Source organism: Ambystoma mexicanum, chromosome 7q (assembly GCF_040938575.1).
Source record: "Ambystoma mexicanum isolate Mex_15411 chromosome 7q, UKY_AmexF1_1, whole genome shotgun sequence".
Lineage (NCBI taxonomy): Eukaryota > Metazoa > Chordata > Amphibia > Caudata > Ambystomatidae > Ambystoma > Ambystoma mexicanum.
In genome coordinates, this window is record NC_090941.1 from 773,947,928 (window position 1) to 773,966,815 (window position 18,888).

At 42.9% G+C, this 18,888-nt stretch overlaps 1 protein-coding gene across 5 annotated transcripts in view; it reads right to left on the minus strand.

Moving 5' to 3' along the window:
* The window catches only part of GRIA4 (glutamate ionotropic receptor AMPA type subunit 4), a 1,206,498-nt gene that overhangs the window by 299,792 nt on the left and 887,818 nt on the right, over positions 1-18,888 (minus strand). For all 5 annotated transcript variants that reach the window (XM_069640740.1, XM_069640738.1, XM_069640737.1 and 2 more), the window contains exons 6-7: positions 12,821-12,979; positions 3,126-3,293 (exon numbers count right to left, since the gene is read on the minus strand). In XM_069640740.1, coding sequence (XP_069496841.1) covers positions 3,126-3,293; positions 12,821-12,979 — 327 coding nt within the window. The remainder of the gene's footprint in view (positions 1-3,125; positions 3,294-12,820; positions 12,980-18,888) is intronic.

Sequence of the window (18,888 nt, forward strand, 5' to 3'; positions counted from 1 at the left end):
CCAGAAAGGGAATGAGAATAACCACTCGACAATTAACTCTGAAACAAGCAATCGTTTACCTTTAGGGTGTAAAGGTCACACCAAAGAAGAGTGGATCAGTGACAGTCTCAAACCTACCGAATGTCCCTTATTTTTTAGTATAGTTCAACCAGAGCTGCAATCATCCTTTGTACTCCATCTTAAACATCACTCACACACCTGTGCAAAGATCCCACCACTGCTGAGAATAGGACATGTTCTGCATTAAATATCAGGCAGTATAAATCCTGCATCTCAAACCACATGCAGTATAAAGCGTTAAAAATTGAACTTCTGAACGATCTGACTTGAAATTGTTTTTTTAAATGATCTCTTCCTGCACTGATGTTTGAATTCTTTAAAGATACAGAATTGCATAAGAAACGAATATTACTCTGTAAACTGACAATCTAACTGCAGATTAAAATGTACAAATGTTTGATTACACACAATAGTGGACATCTAACTGGCTGAGATCTTTGAAAGAACATTCCCTGACAGGCCGCTTTTATCTAATGGCGGCCTGTCGGGGAAGTACGCATGCGTTTACTGCACACTGCACAAACAGGAAGAGGCGTTGGACTGTGAGGTAAGGAGGGGGTTTAGTGAGGGGTAGGTGTGTGTGTGTATGTGCGTGAATGGGGTGCCAGTGTGTGTGCATGTTGTTTGAAATGAGGGGAGGGTCAGGGGAATAGGAGTACAGGGGATAGGGTGGCGGGGTTGTCTCCCACTTGATACACATCTGGGCATGGGAGGAGGAGGGGAGGGGAGGAACAGGGTTTGCATAGGAGTCCCCTGTATTAGGGAAGAGTACAGAAGGGGGTGCAACAAAGTGAAGAGGTTTCCCTGCAGCGCCGAAATCGGGCCGGGTCAACCAGGCTTCGATGAACTCCCCCTTCGGGGGAACAATTTAGAACCAGTGGAAATATGCCTTTTATTTCTGCAGTGCAGAAAAAAAATCGTCTTTAACATGAGGTCTCAACATGGTGCCTACAATTAGATATTAAGAGCTACAAATGCCTTGTTAATTTGTACCACAATGTCATCTCGCATTTCAAAGCATGCGGGCACCAAGGGGCTATATAATATTAAAAAATCCTAATGGAGTATATTCAATTAGTGTAATACATTTCTGCCTATTGAACAAGGAAGGAAACATGCTTCAGATGTTACAGTTGCAACTAGGGCAGGGTGAGCAACCAATCAGCTCAGAATCGAGGCTAACCCCTCTGGTATAAACTAAGCCGGTTTGGAATATATGCAAATTGTGGGCAGCTCACGCGCTCACCCCACTCCTCCCCCACCTCCCATTCATTCTTATCTTGTAAAAAAGAAATGACCTATTCATTCAGCCCTGCTCCTCTACCCTTGACTCATGCACGCGCTCTCCTCCTGTGTTGCAAGTGCTTTTACTCTAAAAATAGCAAAGGGGGCTCCCATGTTGATCCTTCTTGCTGCTCAGGATGGCAGCCTTTGCTTTGGTGTTCTTCATTTCCTGAAATCATGCTCACTTGTGAGCATGTTTTCAAGTAGGCAAAAGCATCAAGTGCTTGTAGTAATAATCAGCGTGGCAGCACGCTGTTCCTGGTGGTAATGGAGGTTACTCCCTGTTAAAGGATCTTTCCATACTCCGATCTGGCAACTCTGACTGAAGGCCATTGCCATTAGGCACAGCCGACTGCCCTATGGTTACAGCTTCATTGCAGTAGGCACTCTACTGATTTACCAGCGTCTGCAAGTCAAGCAAAATCTCACTCTTTTCCTGCTTAGTTCACTTGATAATATGTATGCTGGCACACCACACTACCGATTAACTACCGATTAACTAACATTTCTCCGATATTATGTAAGGCAGCAATAGATGTTTACTTCATGATCTTTTGAACGGAAGGTAGCGGCAGGTGTGTGCTATTCCCACCGTGCATGTCCTAGCAGCGCTCATGAGCCCCCTACAGAGAATGATATTGAGATGACAGGCGTCCCTTACACTGGAGGCATCACCATCACGCCAATGGCTTCCACCCTGACAGTAGAACTGTATCACATGATCATTCTCTGTTTCATACATATACATGCTAATCAAGTAAATCAAGAAGACATACTTCTTCTCCGTTACGTGCATGGTGGCAATTTCTAATGATTAGTGATCAATGTTCTTTTCATATCTAATGTTTTGGCAAACTTTGATTTACAGTTCCAAAAGGTTTGAAAAATGTATACCCTATACTTTGCACATGCCCTCCAGCTTTTCATATCGTATTTTCTATAGGTGCCACTCCAGTAGCAGATTGACTTGAGAATCAAAAAGAGTTTTGATATCCTTGTGGCACCACAGAGAAACCTTGAATGCTGTGTACCCATGACCCTTGTTTTGTACACCTGGATGTCAAAACTGAACACCTCTCTCGTCTACCTGGGAGTTACTAGAAGAAATCATCCCGGAAGCGCAGAATTCTCCTTGGCCAATTGGGCACTAGTTTTTGACATGGCATCGAAGAGCACTGACCGTATATCTTCACATCCCTCATTTTAAAAAAGTCCCATATTTGCCCCATAAATGTCTCTATGTCTTGAGTAAGAGGACTCTTAACTGTTGCAGATAAAGGGCCTCATTACACGGCAGTAGCAGGTAAAACCGGGAGGTTGCCGCTGAACGTGCACATTTTTCCGGCACCTGGCAATGGGGAAATACAGTGCTACAGCTGGCGGACCCTGTATTTCCCCATTGCCATGCACCAGAGATTTCTACTCCCCATTCCCATTTGAGTCCGATTGAACTCAATGGGAATGGGGTGGCCAGTAGCACCGGCACCATTCGCAATGGTGCCGGTGCTACCAGCAGTGTCTGCTCGCAGGTGACCATATGGCCGCCCGGTCAGACCTGCCGGTCCGGTAAAACGGTACAGGCAAGCTTAGTGGTACTGTTGTTACCGGACCAGCAGGGTCGTAATGATGCCCAAAGTCTTGTATATTGAAGAGCAGTGATTTACTCAGTGAGGCCTATGTTAAACAAACAGAATGATTGTATTACATGTGTCACAGTACAAAAAGACCACCAAAACATTACAATTACAGAAAAATGGTGAACTGTAATACGGAAATTGTACCTGTTTGAGTGTTCGTTCCATGTCAATTCCCTGCAACCAAGGGGCAGCAGGATTTGCAAGACAGTCCCCAGCATTTCCTCTTCTTGAAATGTCAATTTTCTGCTTTCGAAGAATGCGGAACGCCTCAGCCATCACAAGAACCCCATCATAGGTCAATGCAGACGTATACTAAAAAATCGGAAACAAGTCCATATCAATGTAATATTTCTTCGGATACCATTTTACCAATGCCATAAGGAGATGAGTTACATTATTTAAAGATATCAAACATATTTCATTGTGTGATATGATACATATGCTATTTTGTTAATGAAAATAAAAAGAAGTACTATAACTAGCCTTTGTGATTGCCTAATGAACTACACTAATGTTTATAGTGGGTGGTGGGGACATGCACACATACTGTTTTACTGTTACACTTCAAAGCTAGTGTTAGGCAGAATCCTGTGCAGTGCCCTTAGGGACCACTACACACAATTAAGACTACAAGTGGTAGTACAATTTCACCTTTGGTACAAGCCTGTACTACACAGAAAGAGTGGTAGCAATGGTTGAGCAGCCAGACGTATCTCAAGAGCAAATGAGCAGTAGTAGAGATTACACAAAGGACTACAATTACTGTGACTTAAGCAAACACTGACTCAAGGTTTCTGGTAAAAAGTATAAGTACATTTATTTTTTAACCATCTGTTCACAAAACACTTCACTTCTATTAAAATAAAAACACCCTTCAAATACACTTCACACAACCAATTCCCCTTGTGCAGAACAATTCAAGGTAAGTACCTTAGGATTTGACAGACCGGTGTTGTCAAACAAAGACATTACCGGGAGTACATATGCATCACTTTTTGACAGTAATGACAGTTCGGTCTTACTGAAGATACGTGTACCCGCGGGAAGAAATGTAACCGAAGTCAAACACACTTAGCACATGAATTAACACAAGAAAATTGGGGATAAAAATCATAGGCAATACTTTTGTCAAGGCAGATAGAATCAGAGGGCACCTTCTAACCAGTATTTAAAAGTCAATAGGCCTGCGCCAGTGTCAAATGTAACAGGGGTCCTGTTGCTGAGGATCACACGGTTAGTACAGTTCATGATTCGAGATTGCCAGGAGTACTTAGATATTGTCACAAAGGGAGGCAAAAGTTAAAAGAGGGTAGGAAGAAAAGGACAAGCCTTTGGTGAGGAAGAAGGGTTCACCCCAGTTCCTCGAAGCCAGACACAGTACCTTATTCGGTGAAGAAAGCTGGTGCCCCGACAGTTGTTCCTGGTAGTTCCTGCAGACTCACGGTTCCTGGAGCTTCAGTCGAAGGACAAGAAGGAGGATGTCTGGAGTGATCTGAACTACCCAGGGATGAGGCCAGCAGCAGCGAAGCAACAGTGAATAAAAGGTGCGCTCCTTTAAAACAGGAGAGGCTCCTCAGATGGCTATCCGGACCACTACAGCTGTGTGCAGTGATTTCGACCAAGAAGAAGATCCTCTGACTGTGGAAGACGAGCTGGTTGGTCCCACCAGGCTCAAGGGAAGAAGACTCCGGACTGGATCTTAGATAGCTCAGGATTGCAGCAGGGTTTCGCCGGGACTCGGCAGTTGCAGCAGCCATCTTCTTCTCCGCTTCTCTTTGGTTCTTTGCAGTCCAGTGGCGACTCTGACTTCCAGCCCGAGTCCTGCCTTTTATGCCAAAATCCCCCATTCACACAGCCTGGCTGTCAATCACTCAGCAGGGGAGTTGTCCGGCCCGGACAACCACCTCAGCCAATCGACACAAAGTGCGACTTGGGTCTACAAGGAGACCCTGTGCAGGGGGTGACTAAACCCCTCCCTCACAGTCAGCCCACCTGGACACCCAGACGCCAAAGGAGGGCTTCTGGACAGAAGCCGGCCAAAGGTTTGCGAACAAAGAAGGCAAACCTGGTTTGGCGCGAAAAGTAAAACACAAGAAGGACTTTAACAAAAAGAAATGGTGACTAAACCCGACCGGAGCCAAAATAAAAAGTATTTGGTCAAGCGGGTTTAAGTTCGAGGCGAATACAATAGCCTAAAACAGTACCACGTTTATATAGTATAATCGCGGTAGAAAAGTAAGGGTAGATACCACTGCCACCAGCCAAGTCTTAATGTTAAGAGAGCAAAACAGAGCTCAGAGAGGCACAAAGAGGGGTAGGAATTAACCCTTTCCAATAGTCCATGTAAGATGGGGTGTACTGGGTCTGCAATTTAAAATCACTATATAAAGTTAATGGCAACTTTACATGTTTCTGGGGGACAGTAGTCAGCCCCATATAAATGGAGTCAGTGGGAAGTCTGAATGATAACCATGTGTTGCTGCACTGAAGGTGCTGTCTAACACACACAAGAAGTTGGGCTCATGAAGTGGTGATCTCCAGAGCCCAAGATCATACAAAAAGTGGAAATACACATGGCAAAACACATGTAAGAGTGGGATAAAGGTTCACACTCTTACCAGGTGGAAAAAATAAACCACAAAAATCCAGCAAAGCTGCCGAGGGACTCACTAGGTGAGGGAAATTAGCCATATATGAGAATTCTCCCTAACAGCTATCAGTATCAACTTTATATTAAAAATGTCAGTCAGTTTATGGCTTCTGTTTAAAATGGAGCTGAAGTGTTGTACAGTCCCGCACTGTGACAAATTCACAGCAACCCTTCGCTGCTGCTCACATTTATTCAAACTTGTAAAAGGCCATCTCACACTCTCAAATATGTAGATAGAACACAGCACATTGTATCTGTTTAATTGTACATGAGATAAAAACGTGTATTATGTATCTAAAGTTAGCCACTATTGGATGGGCTTGGAGGTAATTGAGAATGTCTCCGACCCCATCATTAGATATGTTGATGTGCCACTTCTTTGAATGGCTCTTTTAATGCGTCCCTTGTCATCAGCATGGCTCAGTGACAATCGGTGAGCACATTTCACATCTCTCTTATGCAGTTTCTGGCATTTGTATGCGCTTTTAAGAATCCTAGGACGATGCAGTTTTCCGTTTTGCATTTGGCCCTCCTTAAGATGCCCAACGTGTTGTATCCCGCAGCCAGTAAAAGGGATGCAGAAGAAATAGTGTAATACAGGGATCATTTCTTACCTCCCCAGGGATGCTGTGCCATGATGCCAGGCCTTACCCATTGGATGCACTGGGTGGCTTGGAAGTACCTGGATCATTAAAGGCACTGCTCCGGGCAGGGAAAATTGCTCTCGGGGCATTATGTCACTACAAAAATCAGCACAAATCTTTGGTTGGTATCGCCTGGAAAAAACAAATGCCAAAACAAGCAGGCCGAAAACAAAGCATTTTTTTCATCGGATTCTTCTGTATTTTTTTGCAATTTATTTTTGGAAACAAATAGATGGGGGTTTGGATTAGGGAATACATTAAGGTGGGGGAATGTGGGGCGGGGGCTGCACATTACATATCCAAAACATGTGCAAAAAAATAGTATTTCTTTTCTCCGAAATTAGAATAGTAAAATATTGTTTTTGGCCTCGTATTCTTTCTATATATTTTAGCATAGATTGCTTTGGTTAAAAGCACATGCTTGTAATGTTTGTCTTACAAAGTCCTTTGAAATTCAATGTAAAGCCATTGGTTAAAGGGACATTATGGTTGCATTGCAAAACAAGAAGAAACAAAAACACATATCCACCAGTTTTAGTTCATGAAGCAACCGTAAGTCTGACACCATCAAGCACTGCATAAGCCGCCAAATAAGCTGGCACAAATGGCATGCGCACACCCACAGCTACAATCTGACAGGACGAGCAACTAGAGCTAAGTGAAAACAGTAATCCCTCAGACAGCTTAAGATCACTTGCAATTTAATTTAAGGGCCATTGCAAAACAAAGTCCACATTCACCCTAGAATGATTTTCAGGAAGCAAGTTACTACCTTAATGATCACTATGTGTGATTCCACAAGTAGAGCAAAACAGAGGCTGACTTATGGTTGCTCTAGGCATGATAACTGATGCATTTCTGGGGTTTTGTTCTTTTGTGCTGTTTTTCATAGAATTTCAAAGGTTTTTCAAAGAGTAACTAAACCATAACATCCGTATGGTGTGTTTCCCCACTAACACTAAGCTATATTGTCATCACAGGAGAATATCTCACAGTTCCAAAGCAAATAGAATTTTTGTCCAATTAAAATGAGCAGTTGACGTGTTTCTGCTCCTAGCTCTTTTTAAACTGTTCTAAGCGCTGCATCGTTGATCGACTACATGATTTTCGTTTGACTTCCGTACCGCCTTTGACAGTGTTTACCAGGAAAATGTATGGGTCAAAATGGAAGGCTGCGGCTATCCTATGTGGTTCACAAGTATCCTCAAGTCACTACATCATAACACAGGGTGCCGAGTAAGACTAGATGATGCAGGTACTACGACAGCCCGAGTTCGGATTGGCAGGAGAGCAAGGATGTACCCTGCCTATCCTGTTGTACAACCTACATGTGTCTGACCTCCCCCAGCTTCTTTGCAGTGGTCGGTTGCAGCCCCAGAATAGGGGGATAGACAATACCCAGCCTGCTTTATGCAGATGACCTAGTGTTATTCAATCACACTTATAGTGGACCAAGGGGGATATTCAAAACTCTAGTCTCATATGCTGCTGAAAATTACCTAACAATACAGAGAAGACGAAGGTCATGTTGATAACAACCAAGAAGGTCAAGCACCTGAGCGTTACACTAGTTTGGGGGGCCTCGAAATGAGTGCTAGCTGAAATTATTCTTACATAAAAGAGGAAAAGATGGTCAAGGTCTGACGCCTGAACCACTTGATCAAGGTATTTGAGAACCAAACTACAGGTTACTCAATCTAGGGGATAATACTGCTCTATAACTGAACCTTCTGCCCCATGATTTCATATGGCTTGGATGCACTTGCGATGAGTGACCTAAAATGGTTCGACAAACTGGAGGCATATTTTTGGAGAAGGATATTAAAGCTCCCCTCCTCGACTTCGGTTGAATACCCCCAGTTGGAGTTTCCCTTAGGGGCCAAATGCTGGAAAGACAGGGAGTATTACACCTTACAGCCAATTTGCCATCATAAATGCCAATTTGTGGCCCTGGTGGGAGGTGTCAGCAGCTCAAAACAAGAGCATGGTGGGGGTGAATTCCATCGGTTGAATAATAATCTGTATGAGCACTTAAAGTGGCACCCTAACTTTGAACAAGATACCAGATTTGTTACTTTGAAACATCTATTTAAGAGCAAAATCACACAATGGCACTGGGCAAATAACTTTGTGCATCTTTCAACCCTACACTCTTACAAATATGTCTCAAATGTCAAACATAGCTTTTTTTACAAGCATCGAGGAATTTGAGGCCGTGTCCCTGTCCGGCAGTGCGGAATCACATACTCAGATTACATGTAAACCAGCTTCCTCGTTTAGTCCTCAAGGGTGCATATCTTCAAATCTTAAAATACCCTTAAGGCACAGGGTTTGTCCCATTTGTAAAATCCCAGGTAACATTGAATCTGCTAAGCACCTATTCACCGAATGTAAATTACTGGGTCCAGCCTATATGACAATCTTTGGCAAGTACGTGCACAACCCGGATTCGATAAAGTACGAGACATTCTGGAATTATTGCCTTAAATCTGAGTCCGACAACGCACATATTGCCTTGTATTATATGTGGCATCCGATTGTGAAACTATTGCCAGCAGATAACAAGGACCTGTGGTAGTCCTTTTTTTTTTTTTTACATATTTCAAATATTTTTAATAGTTTAATATTTAAATATGTGAGTATTTGAGTATATTTCTAGTCTAATTTTGTATTTTAATTGCAAGGTATCGATCAGATATTGTGTTTTCTAAGGTATCCTTATGTCATGCTGTACTCTGTATTTAATAACCATTTATATTTTAACAAGCGTGACAAACGTTTGTATTAGCCAAGAAATGTATTAGGTCACTGAGCCACCATGAATAGAATTTTAACAGCTTGTTTTCTATAATTTGATTTTAGAAAGAGTAGTAAATGTGAGTGTAATGTACACTGTATTGAATGAAAGTTTTATATAATTCTTGTTTGTAAAGGTTCTTAGAGAATGAAATACAAATAAAATAAATACATTTAAGGTGTGTTTAAAACCATGCCTAATATCAAGTGTGTTGACTGATAGATAAAAGGTCTGTGAAAAAGCTATAGAATTAATTAATAAGACGCAAGCTGATGGGCCTGGTCAGGTGGCAACGGCCCAGGCCCCAGTTACAGGCGAAATGAGGGTCTTAATGATGGGTCCGACACCCTTACCACCCAATCCAGCCCACCATTGAAGGTCTCATTGTCATTAGCACCCTGTGGTGCTGAAAGCAATGTCATTTATTTGAATGAGTGGGAAGCGTCCGCAGCATCACGTTCATTCTAACAAAATACTTACCTAAGATGGGCGAAATGGAGATGGAAGGGTGCTCCATGCAGAGCCCCTCTTTCATTTCCATGGCGGCCGGCGGGAAAGTGGAGCGGTGCCAAAGGAATCAAGTAAGTTGGGAGGGGGGTTTGGAGGAGTGGATCTGTAACCTTAGGGAAGGGGAGGCTGGGGGACGATGGCGGTCTAGGAGAACAGCCTACATACAGGTTGCTTGGAATGCAGATTTGGATCATGGAATTCAGCGCGCGATCGGAGCAACATGATTGACTACCTTCCTCACCCCCGGGTGATAAATTATGTTAATAAGCAAACAAGGACAATTTCGGGAATGTTGTGAAAAAACAAGACCAACCCCTAAACTCGAACTGGTTTTTGTGACGGGATGTGCTGCTTGGGGCCACAGGATTAACTTGACTCACCAAGATAACCATGTTTGATATGTGTACAGTAACACATGAGGCTGCATCACTCTAAAACAATGTTTCATACCTAATGACATCGTAACAGAGCTGAGTAATGGAAACAATGCTTGGGCCGTAAATTCAGAACCTGAGTGGGTGATGTTTCTAAAACGAATCAATGCTCATTCGTTGCACAAAGTGAAGTGCTGTTTCCACAATATGAAAACAGGCTGTTTACTAAAGAAGACTGCTTAGCAAAGCCCACACAACAAAATGTTCATGGAATGACTCACAAATCACCACCTTGCCTCAAGTGCTCTGCTCCACTCGTACTGCACATTTCCTCTCTGCCTCCCAGTAAGTCAAATAATTTGAGACTGTCACTGAACTTCAAGCACCATTTCGCACTCGCCATTTGGATACCATGATCCTTCTTCACAAAGTAACTGTTTTTTGTAAACTTCAGGGAAATGTTTATTTATGAAATGACTAGTGCACCTGTCTGTTGCTGGAACGACTGGATCAAAAGATTGTTCACGCCTGGGGACCAAGCCAATTAGAAACTGAGACCACCCAGTCAACTGTGTAAATGATCTGTTTATTCCTGACAAAAACGGTTAGAAAGAATACAGGCTCATGGTTTATCACTAGTTTTGACAGTGTACACAGAACAACACTGTTTATCAAATAAGCAACAAAAACACGCAGAGAACCTTGGACTAACATCAACAATGTCACTTAAGTGTTCTGCAAAATATGAGATTAGCGCAGTATGGTAAGGAACTCTCACTATGGTGATATATCAATAAACATCATATCTTTATTTGGTTTTCAGCTTCGAGGAAGCACATTATGCATGAACCATGTGACAGTTGATGAATGTAATCACACCCAACTAACACAAATAAATATCATTTTGGAATTGTGACATATTCTCATGTGATGCATGAGAGCGCACATGATTCATACAGCTGGATCTCTCTATCTCTCTAAACCTCCACTAGGAGCTGAGGAGGACACTCCAGTCTTGAGCAACAGGTTCCGTGCCGTCTCCTAGAGCTAGTAAACGGCCCCATCCAACTCAGCACGTGTGCTGTATTGTTCAGCAGAACCTTTCCTTTTCTCTTGAAGTTTTAACATCTTTTTAACCTCTTTACAAGGTTTAGTAAAAACCTATACATGTAGCACTACATACACAATCACAAATGCAAAATGATAATTGCAACGTGTAACCAGCCCCTCCAACTAGAGTCCCTGTGGTTCAATAAAGGGGGCATGCAGGTTGTAAGAGTGGCAAGCTAGGACTGCAATTGTTGGATAGCTTGCTCGTCCTTGCATTTCTGAGAACTTGCTTCCTAGCCACTAGGTGGATGGATGTCTTGGGCTGCCTGCCGTCTCCATCACTCCTGACATGTTGGTGCTGTAAGAGGATTTCATAGAATAACACTGAAAGGGACAATTTTCTGCATATAATACATTTCCATTCCTAAGAAAAGTTTTACAACATCTGTCATGCTATGCATATGTAAAATTGAATTTGTGCATACATTTGTGAATTAGGTAAATGCTCCGATATGACCTCACCTCCCCATTTGGAGACATCCCACACACTCTCCAAGCACAGCATAAGGTGCACACATGTAGCACAAATAAAGAATTATGCAAGTTATAGCACCTCTTTTCAAATTTGCACTCAAAAGTAGCATGCGAAAGTTGTGAAACAGTTTCTTGAAGTTTTGTTAGTTGGCAAAAATCGTAACTTCAATGCATATGCCTCTAATGCCATGTTGCCCGTGCATATGCCATGTTGCCCGTTGGATTTACTACTTCAATGCATATGCCTCTAACGCCATGTTGCCCGTTGGATTTACTACTTCAATGCATATGCCTCTAATGCAATGTTGCGCGTTGGATTTACTACTTCAATGCATATGCCTCTAATGCCATGTTGCGCGTTCGATTTACTACTTCAATGCATATGCCTCTAATGCCATGTTGCCCGTTGGATTTACTACTTCAATGCATATGCCTCTAATGCCATGTTGCCCGTTGGATTTACTACTTCAATGCATATGCCTCTAATGTCATGTTGCGCGTTGGATTTACTACTTCAATGCATATGCCTCTAATGCAATGTTGCGCGTTGGATTTACTACTTCAATGCATATGCCTCTAATGCCATGTTGCGCGTTGGATTTACTACTTCAATGCATATGCCTCTAATGCCATGTTGCCCGTTGGATTTACTACTTCAATGCATATGCCTCTAATGCCATGTTGCCCGTTGGTTTTACTTTAGTGTCTAAGTTTCTCACTTGGGAAATCAGAGCCGCGTATTCTAATTCTGGCATTGCCCTGACAATAAATTCTGCGTCCATGGAAAAATCACTTTTCTCCCTTTTCCTTATTTCCTGGTTGTGGCAACATTGAAAGCATTTAGTATCAGGATGAATGCCAGCGTTAAGTGATAGATTTAAACAGTGAACCACTCTGTATAGGTTAACACATGCAGTAAATATTGCGTTGATACTTTGTCTGAATGATAGAGCATATTCTGCCTGTTTCTAAATGATCTCCAAATATGGAAATTATAAATTGGGCTATTGCGAAGAAATACCAATGCATAATTTCAAATGGTAAATGCAATTTAGAAGTTTCCTGATGAATGACATATGATTTGGTGAATGTTTAATTGCCTAAGAATCCTGCTGGTGGTGGACTTCACAGTACTTATATCCATCTCAATGGAAATGGTAAAGCTTAGCATTGAAATCATTCCCACAATAGTAAACATTATTCATGCATGCCATCTTTGCATCATTGGTAGATCTCATACAATGCATCCATTTTGTGATCACCACACATTCTGAAAATACCTTAGGAGGACTCTCGGATCCAGGGTATTCTCTTTGGTCGAGCTTCTTCCAGCGCTGCATGAGTCTAGTGACGATAGGGGTGTTGAAATTGACTAACTGGAACCCGGTTACATTGGCTCCTCCGTGCATGAACCTTTCAAGAGAAATATCCTTGAATCCCTATAAAATAAATTTTACACTTTGACGTTTTAAGGTGACATGATGTCAGACTCACCAACAGACCATAAATCAAAAGACAGCTTGGATGCGGAAGAAGCTTACCTATAACACAAGACTGTAATGATCTTACCTGGAAAAACACTTTGGAGGTTATTTTCCTCCAATGTGTTTTATGCAAACAGGTCACCTCCATGCAATATTAGTAATTTGTGCCACATAGTACAAAAGGGCGTTGTACAATGCTGGCAAATTTGCCTTCACTCCACCCTCTGTAGTGCAAATTGAGTAAATGCCACCTGCCATTAATGCATGCAAAGTGTACCATGGCTTCCTATGGAATCTGCCTGATTTTGTTGGTGAGAAAAGCCTACGGATTCCATAGTAATCCAACTGGGTTTTTGAGGTGAAAGGGAAAAGGGAGGCAGAAAGATAACTTCCAATCCGTGAACCCCCTCGCCCACCTTCAGAAACTACAAAAATACCCCACAGCATACAGATAAAGGCTACAATCATCAATATTTTAAGGGCATGGACGTCATTTAGTGGTTGCCAGGGGTCGCAACGTTGACCCCTGAGGTCTCCCTTGCTACCCCTGTGGTCTCCCTTGCTACCCCTAAAAAAAATCAATGTTTTAATTTTGTTTAATTTTATTTTTTAGATTGAGTGATGCCACTTCCTATTTTGTCGAGTTCACTTCCCGTGATGTCACTTCGGGATGGGGTCAGTTCCTGTGATGTCATCCGAGTTCAAGGGTCATGTGATGTCACTTCCGCTACCCCTGGTATTTTGGTGAAATGACGTCCCTGTTTAAGGGCACATGAAATGAGCATTCTGGATGTTACAGATACAGGGGAAAAAGTGCAGAAAACCCCTTTCGTGAATTTTGCTGCACCAGAGTGAGTACGTTGCAGAAATGTTGTGTGGAATCTCCAACAGAAGAACATCTGTGATGTGGTCTGTGGATTTCTGTGGATTGTGCCTGCCATTATAGTTGCAGGAAAAAGGCACAGTCTGTTAAAGTAAATAGTGCAATAACGAACACTGCCATTGCCGATCTCTGCTGTGTGCATGAACAGTGGCATTGCGTCAACAGTCACTGCACGGTGCACTGAAATGCGTGGAAGGCGTGGTGGGTCTCTGGATTCGCATGCCTTTCAGCACAGCATCTAGTGACTCAATGATCCAGCGCCGTCGTGTGTTGAAATGGAACAGAATCCATAGAATCCATGTGAAGGAGCCCGACCGCACAGAAGCGCGAGCAATCGGCTCTTTCACACTCAATCACCAGGCCCATCGGAACCAGAGCCTGTGTGTGATGATCTGTCCGGCATCATAATAAGAATGTTATTCTCAACATTTCAAAGGCATGGTAACTTTTTTTTATGATACGAAAAATGAAATGTAGGGAAAGTGGAAACATGTGAATGTGTCATATACAGGTTCAGAAATGGTGTGTTTCTTCCTTCTCTGGGAGAAGACCTGGACTGGATTGTGACAATCAGAATCATATTGCATCTTCCTTTACATATACTAACTGCACAAAGGTGATAAATATTCATCAAACCCAATTTGTGTTCGTTTGGGAAATACTATATCATAAGACTTGTTGCTGACAAAAACGACGTTCAGTTTCTAGAAATGGGCTCCTCCTGGGTGGCCTCAGAAATTATCCACTGTAAAACCAACACATTTTTAACAATCACCTCCTAATTGTCCGTATCAAAATAATCAGAACAGGTAGGTATTGAAAAATTAAAACTAGGGTGCTCAATCTGCACTTTAGAAAAATATTCCAAATATATTTAACAACTTCAATAGCAAAAAAACATGTCGGATTTTCAGGATACCCATCATTAATAATGCATTTGCATACAATGATTCGAATTGTGTGCAAATGTATTCTCATGAATATTAATGAGGGATATCTTGAAAACCTGTCAGGTTTGGGGCTCTCGAGGCCTGGAGTTGGACAACCATGGTATCAACAGGCAAGCCTCTCCACCCCCTCAAAAGACCGGTCCATACCTACTTAGCTGTTTATGACTGACTGCGATGTTTATGACTGATTGCAATGACTTCCTTAAGTCACAGACAGTCACCACTGCAGATCATGAAGCATCTATTGCGTTTTAAATTGTCTAGGGAAGCTTTCAAATACTAATATAGAAAATACTAAATATAGAAAAAATTATCTATTATTACAATACAATTAACAGATTTATTGATTGATTTCAAGACCACTTTGCACCCTTCCTAAGGAATTATTATCCAACAGAAACACATGATTCGTTTTTATGGAAGAGTAGACAATTGAATTTCATTTCAAGGAACATGTCCAGTTTCCATAGACTGAAAGGGAGACAGCCAGCTGCCCATCCTAGGTCGATCATTTCCCATACAATTGGGTAACAATTACAGTTATTTTACAGCGCATAGAAGTTGGAGGACTGTGGCATGAAGCACTACATAAAACATTATTATTACTATTACTAATTAGTAACCCGGCAAGAGACAATCAGAAGGCAAGAGCCATTCTGATTGGCTCTCGCCAGGTCCCTACCCGGCCGGGAATCCCTTCATCGGGATTCCACGGCCTTTGTTCCCGGCGGGGGGCGTGGCAGCCCCTCGACCAATGAGGAGGCTCGAAGCGGGGCCATCCCCGCTCCGAGCCTCCCCGCGGCTGAGAGGCTGCCTTCGCCCCCCGCCGGGGACTCGGGTAAGGAATTTTTTTTTTCTAAATCCCCTCCCCTCCCCCCCACCTACCTTCTTGTTCCTGCATCCCCGGCGGTGGACGAGGAAAGCCTACAGCCGTGTGGAGACTCGGAGCGGGGCCATCCCCGCTCCGCGCCTCCACACGGCTGGAGGCTTCCCTCGTCCCCCGCCGGGGACGCAGGTACGTTTTTTTTTTTTTCTCCCCCATTTAACTCCCGAGCTCCAAACCCCACTTACCTTATTTTTGATCCTTTTTCGGGAGCGGACGCGCTGGGAACACTTGTGTTCCCAGCGCGTCTGCTCCCGATGCCCGCCATGGAAAGGGAAAACGGACTCCGTTTTCCCTTTCCATGGCGGCAGCCATTTTCTTGGTCGTATTTTTTTCTCCTGAAACGCCGCAGCGCCGAAACGCTGCAGCGTTTCAGGACAAAAAAAAAAGCTTTTAGTGCCCCGGTCACGCAATTTTTGCTTCGCTCGGGTCCTTACCTATGGGCCCCGGGGCATTACCTGAGACGGTAATGCCCCCGCCGCTCGGGTTCTATTGCTTAAATAAGGCAGCCTTCAATATCTGTATAAAAGCTTAGAACTAATTGTCTTATTACAGGTTAGTTGTGACATCACAACTGACCTGTAATAAGAACATGACATCACAACTGCTCTATGTTCTGTTATTACACTTTGGTTGTGAGCAGAGAGCAGAATTCCAGATGTCACTGCAGCACTTAATTAAAGCCAGAAAAAGCTTTTCAAATTCAGTACTTGTAAAATAGTTTTCTGTGACACCTTATAGCCTTCAATTGACAGAATGTTAAGTTTCTGCACTGCTAGAGTTTAACACATTGTATTACTTATTTAAAAGCATAAAATGAAAACGTTTTTACAATGCATCTTATTAAACTGCTTAAACTATTTTTCTACAAAACAGCAGCTGCATATTAGCTTTTTCAAATCCAAATTCACATTTATTAAATGTATCAGCAAATGGAAGATCTCTTACATTAGAGTAAGCAAGAAGCCACGTATTAAATGGGATGACAGTGTGTGACCATGTTTTGTAAAGAATGAAATATCTCCAATCACATATAAAAAGGATATTTTAAGTACCTCCCAGTTACGTGATTTTATAAAGGAACTTAGCCTCTGGCCTTGTTCCTCTTTTTGGTCATGGAACTCCTTGGTGATTTGCAATATCCTTATAACGTACGTTACGTTAGGGAGTATCTATCATGATGTTATTTTTATTACATAACAGCATCAGGGTCATGTCCCTGTCAAAGTGGGGGGAGTGATGCTGCTAAGCCTAGAGCAGGAGACTCACTAAAACAAAGTTCAGAAGAATCCCTGCCCCAGGTATGTTCAATGGGAGTTGGGGGTCATTTATCCCCGATAAATACCCCCTTGTGACAATTATGACAACACTAATGCCACTCATATAATCTCAATGCCTCCCAATACAGTCACTTGCCACAGTTCTCTGTTTGTCTTTCCACAACCACATCTCCCACAAAGCAACAGCAAACAGCCAAGAAAACCTGAACTGCATGCAAACATTGTGAAGTTCCTGTAGATTGTGAATTTGCAATATCACTCAACAACCCAGAAGAGCAGAAATCTAACCAACAACTCATAACATTGAATTTCCAGCTTGCAGCACGACAGAGAAATACCAGACTGTTAACAAAACCATCCTGGAAAAGGGGGAGGGGTTAAGAAAGGTTTTTACAGACTTCTGGCTGGTTAGCCCTCCTCCTGGGGGAAAAGCAGGCACCGATTGGTTCAGTAGATCAGGAGAGTGCTGCAACAAATGGGGATGTGAGAAAGACACTGAACACACAGCCGTGCTTTATACGAACAGGCCGCAGAAAAGGCAAGGCGCAGTTGTGGAAGAAGCAGGAGGGGAACCAAGAGACCATTTGGAGGAAGGATGATGGATCGCAGTGTTGGAGAGTTGGTGGTGGGGCTTTGAAAATGTGAGGTTTTTGAAAGAGAGTGCTATCAGCTGTGTGTAGTGTTGTGTAGTGCAGGAAGTGAGGAGGGATACCTCACATGGTAAGATAGAAAGATATGAGAATGTGTGGGAGATAGCAGTAGTGAGTGCAGTGATTAGTGAGAGAGGGATTGAATGTTAAGGGAGAGTGAGTCTAGTAAAAAAAATATCAATAGTAGAGGGGTGTAGAAGTGGGGAGAGTGGGATATGAGGAGCAGAGCATGGTAGGAAAGTGCAATGGTGTGAGAATAATCAGAAAGGCTGTGAAGAAGGGGTGAGCATCCCTGAATTTCGTGAGCAGTCGAAGCAGTAGTGAGAAGAGAGTAAAGGTGAAGAAGTGGTAGTAATAGGGTGTACAGGGTAGTGGCACCAAAGGGAGGAGGCCAAGACTAGTAGTGAGAGTATGAGTTGTGAGAGCAGTAGTTGTGAAGGCTATAGTAGAGAGAGAGAGTAGCCAAGAAAGGGCATAGTAGTAGAGAGGCGGAGCAGTAGCAGTAAATAGAAGTGGGCGTCGTAGTAGAGGGAGCCATAGAAGAGAGAGGGGTATTTGTGGGAGTGGTAGGAGTAGTGTAGTGCAGGGAATATTAGTATTAGAGGTAGAGCAGGAAGAGTTGCAGTTGTGCGGAGAAAGAGAGTAGCAGTAATGTGAGAGGGAAGAGAAAAGAGAGGAGAGTGGTAGGAAGGAAGGCATTAACATCAAAGATGTTGAGGAGAAGGACATGTGAAGGAGAACAGGATAGTGGGGTTGAACAGAGAAGGAGAATAGGGAAGGCCGAGCGTAGTAAGGGGATAAAGGAAGGGTCGGATTGGCCCTCGGCCTTTCGGCCCGTGGCCGGGCCGAAATCGTCCCTGAGGAGTGGGGACCGGTTTCTGGCCATGCCTGGGCTGGTTCGGAAAAAAATGAATAAAAAAATATATATACATTTTTCCCAATTTTTTGTGATTTTTTTTAGAAAGCCTTTCATCCTTCTTAGGTCGATAAATGAATACCAACACAGGTTGGGTGATGTTGTATGCATATTTGTTCTATAAAAAGAGCTTAAGCGTTAGTGCTATACAATAACATATTATCATTTACTCTTGGACGTCTGCTTGGAGTCACAGTAATTGAGTGTACTTAGGGACAATGCAATTTAATGCCACTTCCTATTTTGTCAAGGGGTGAAAGTTTGTGTTTCATCGCTTCCCGGGATGTCACTTTGGGGTGGGG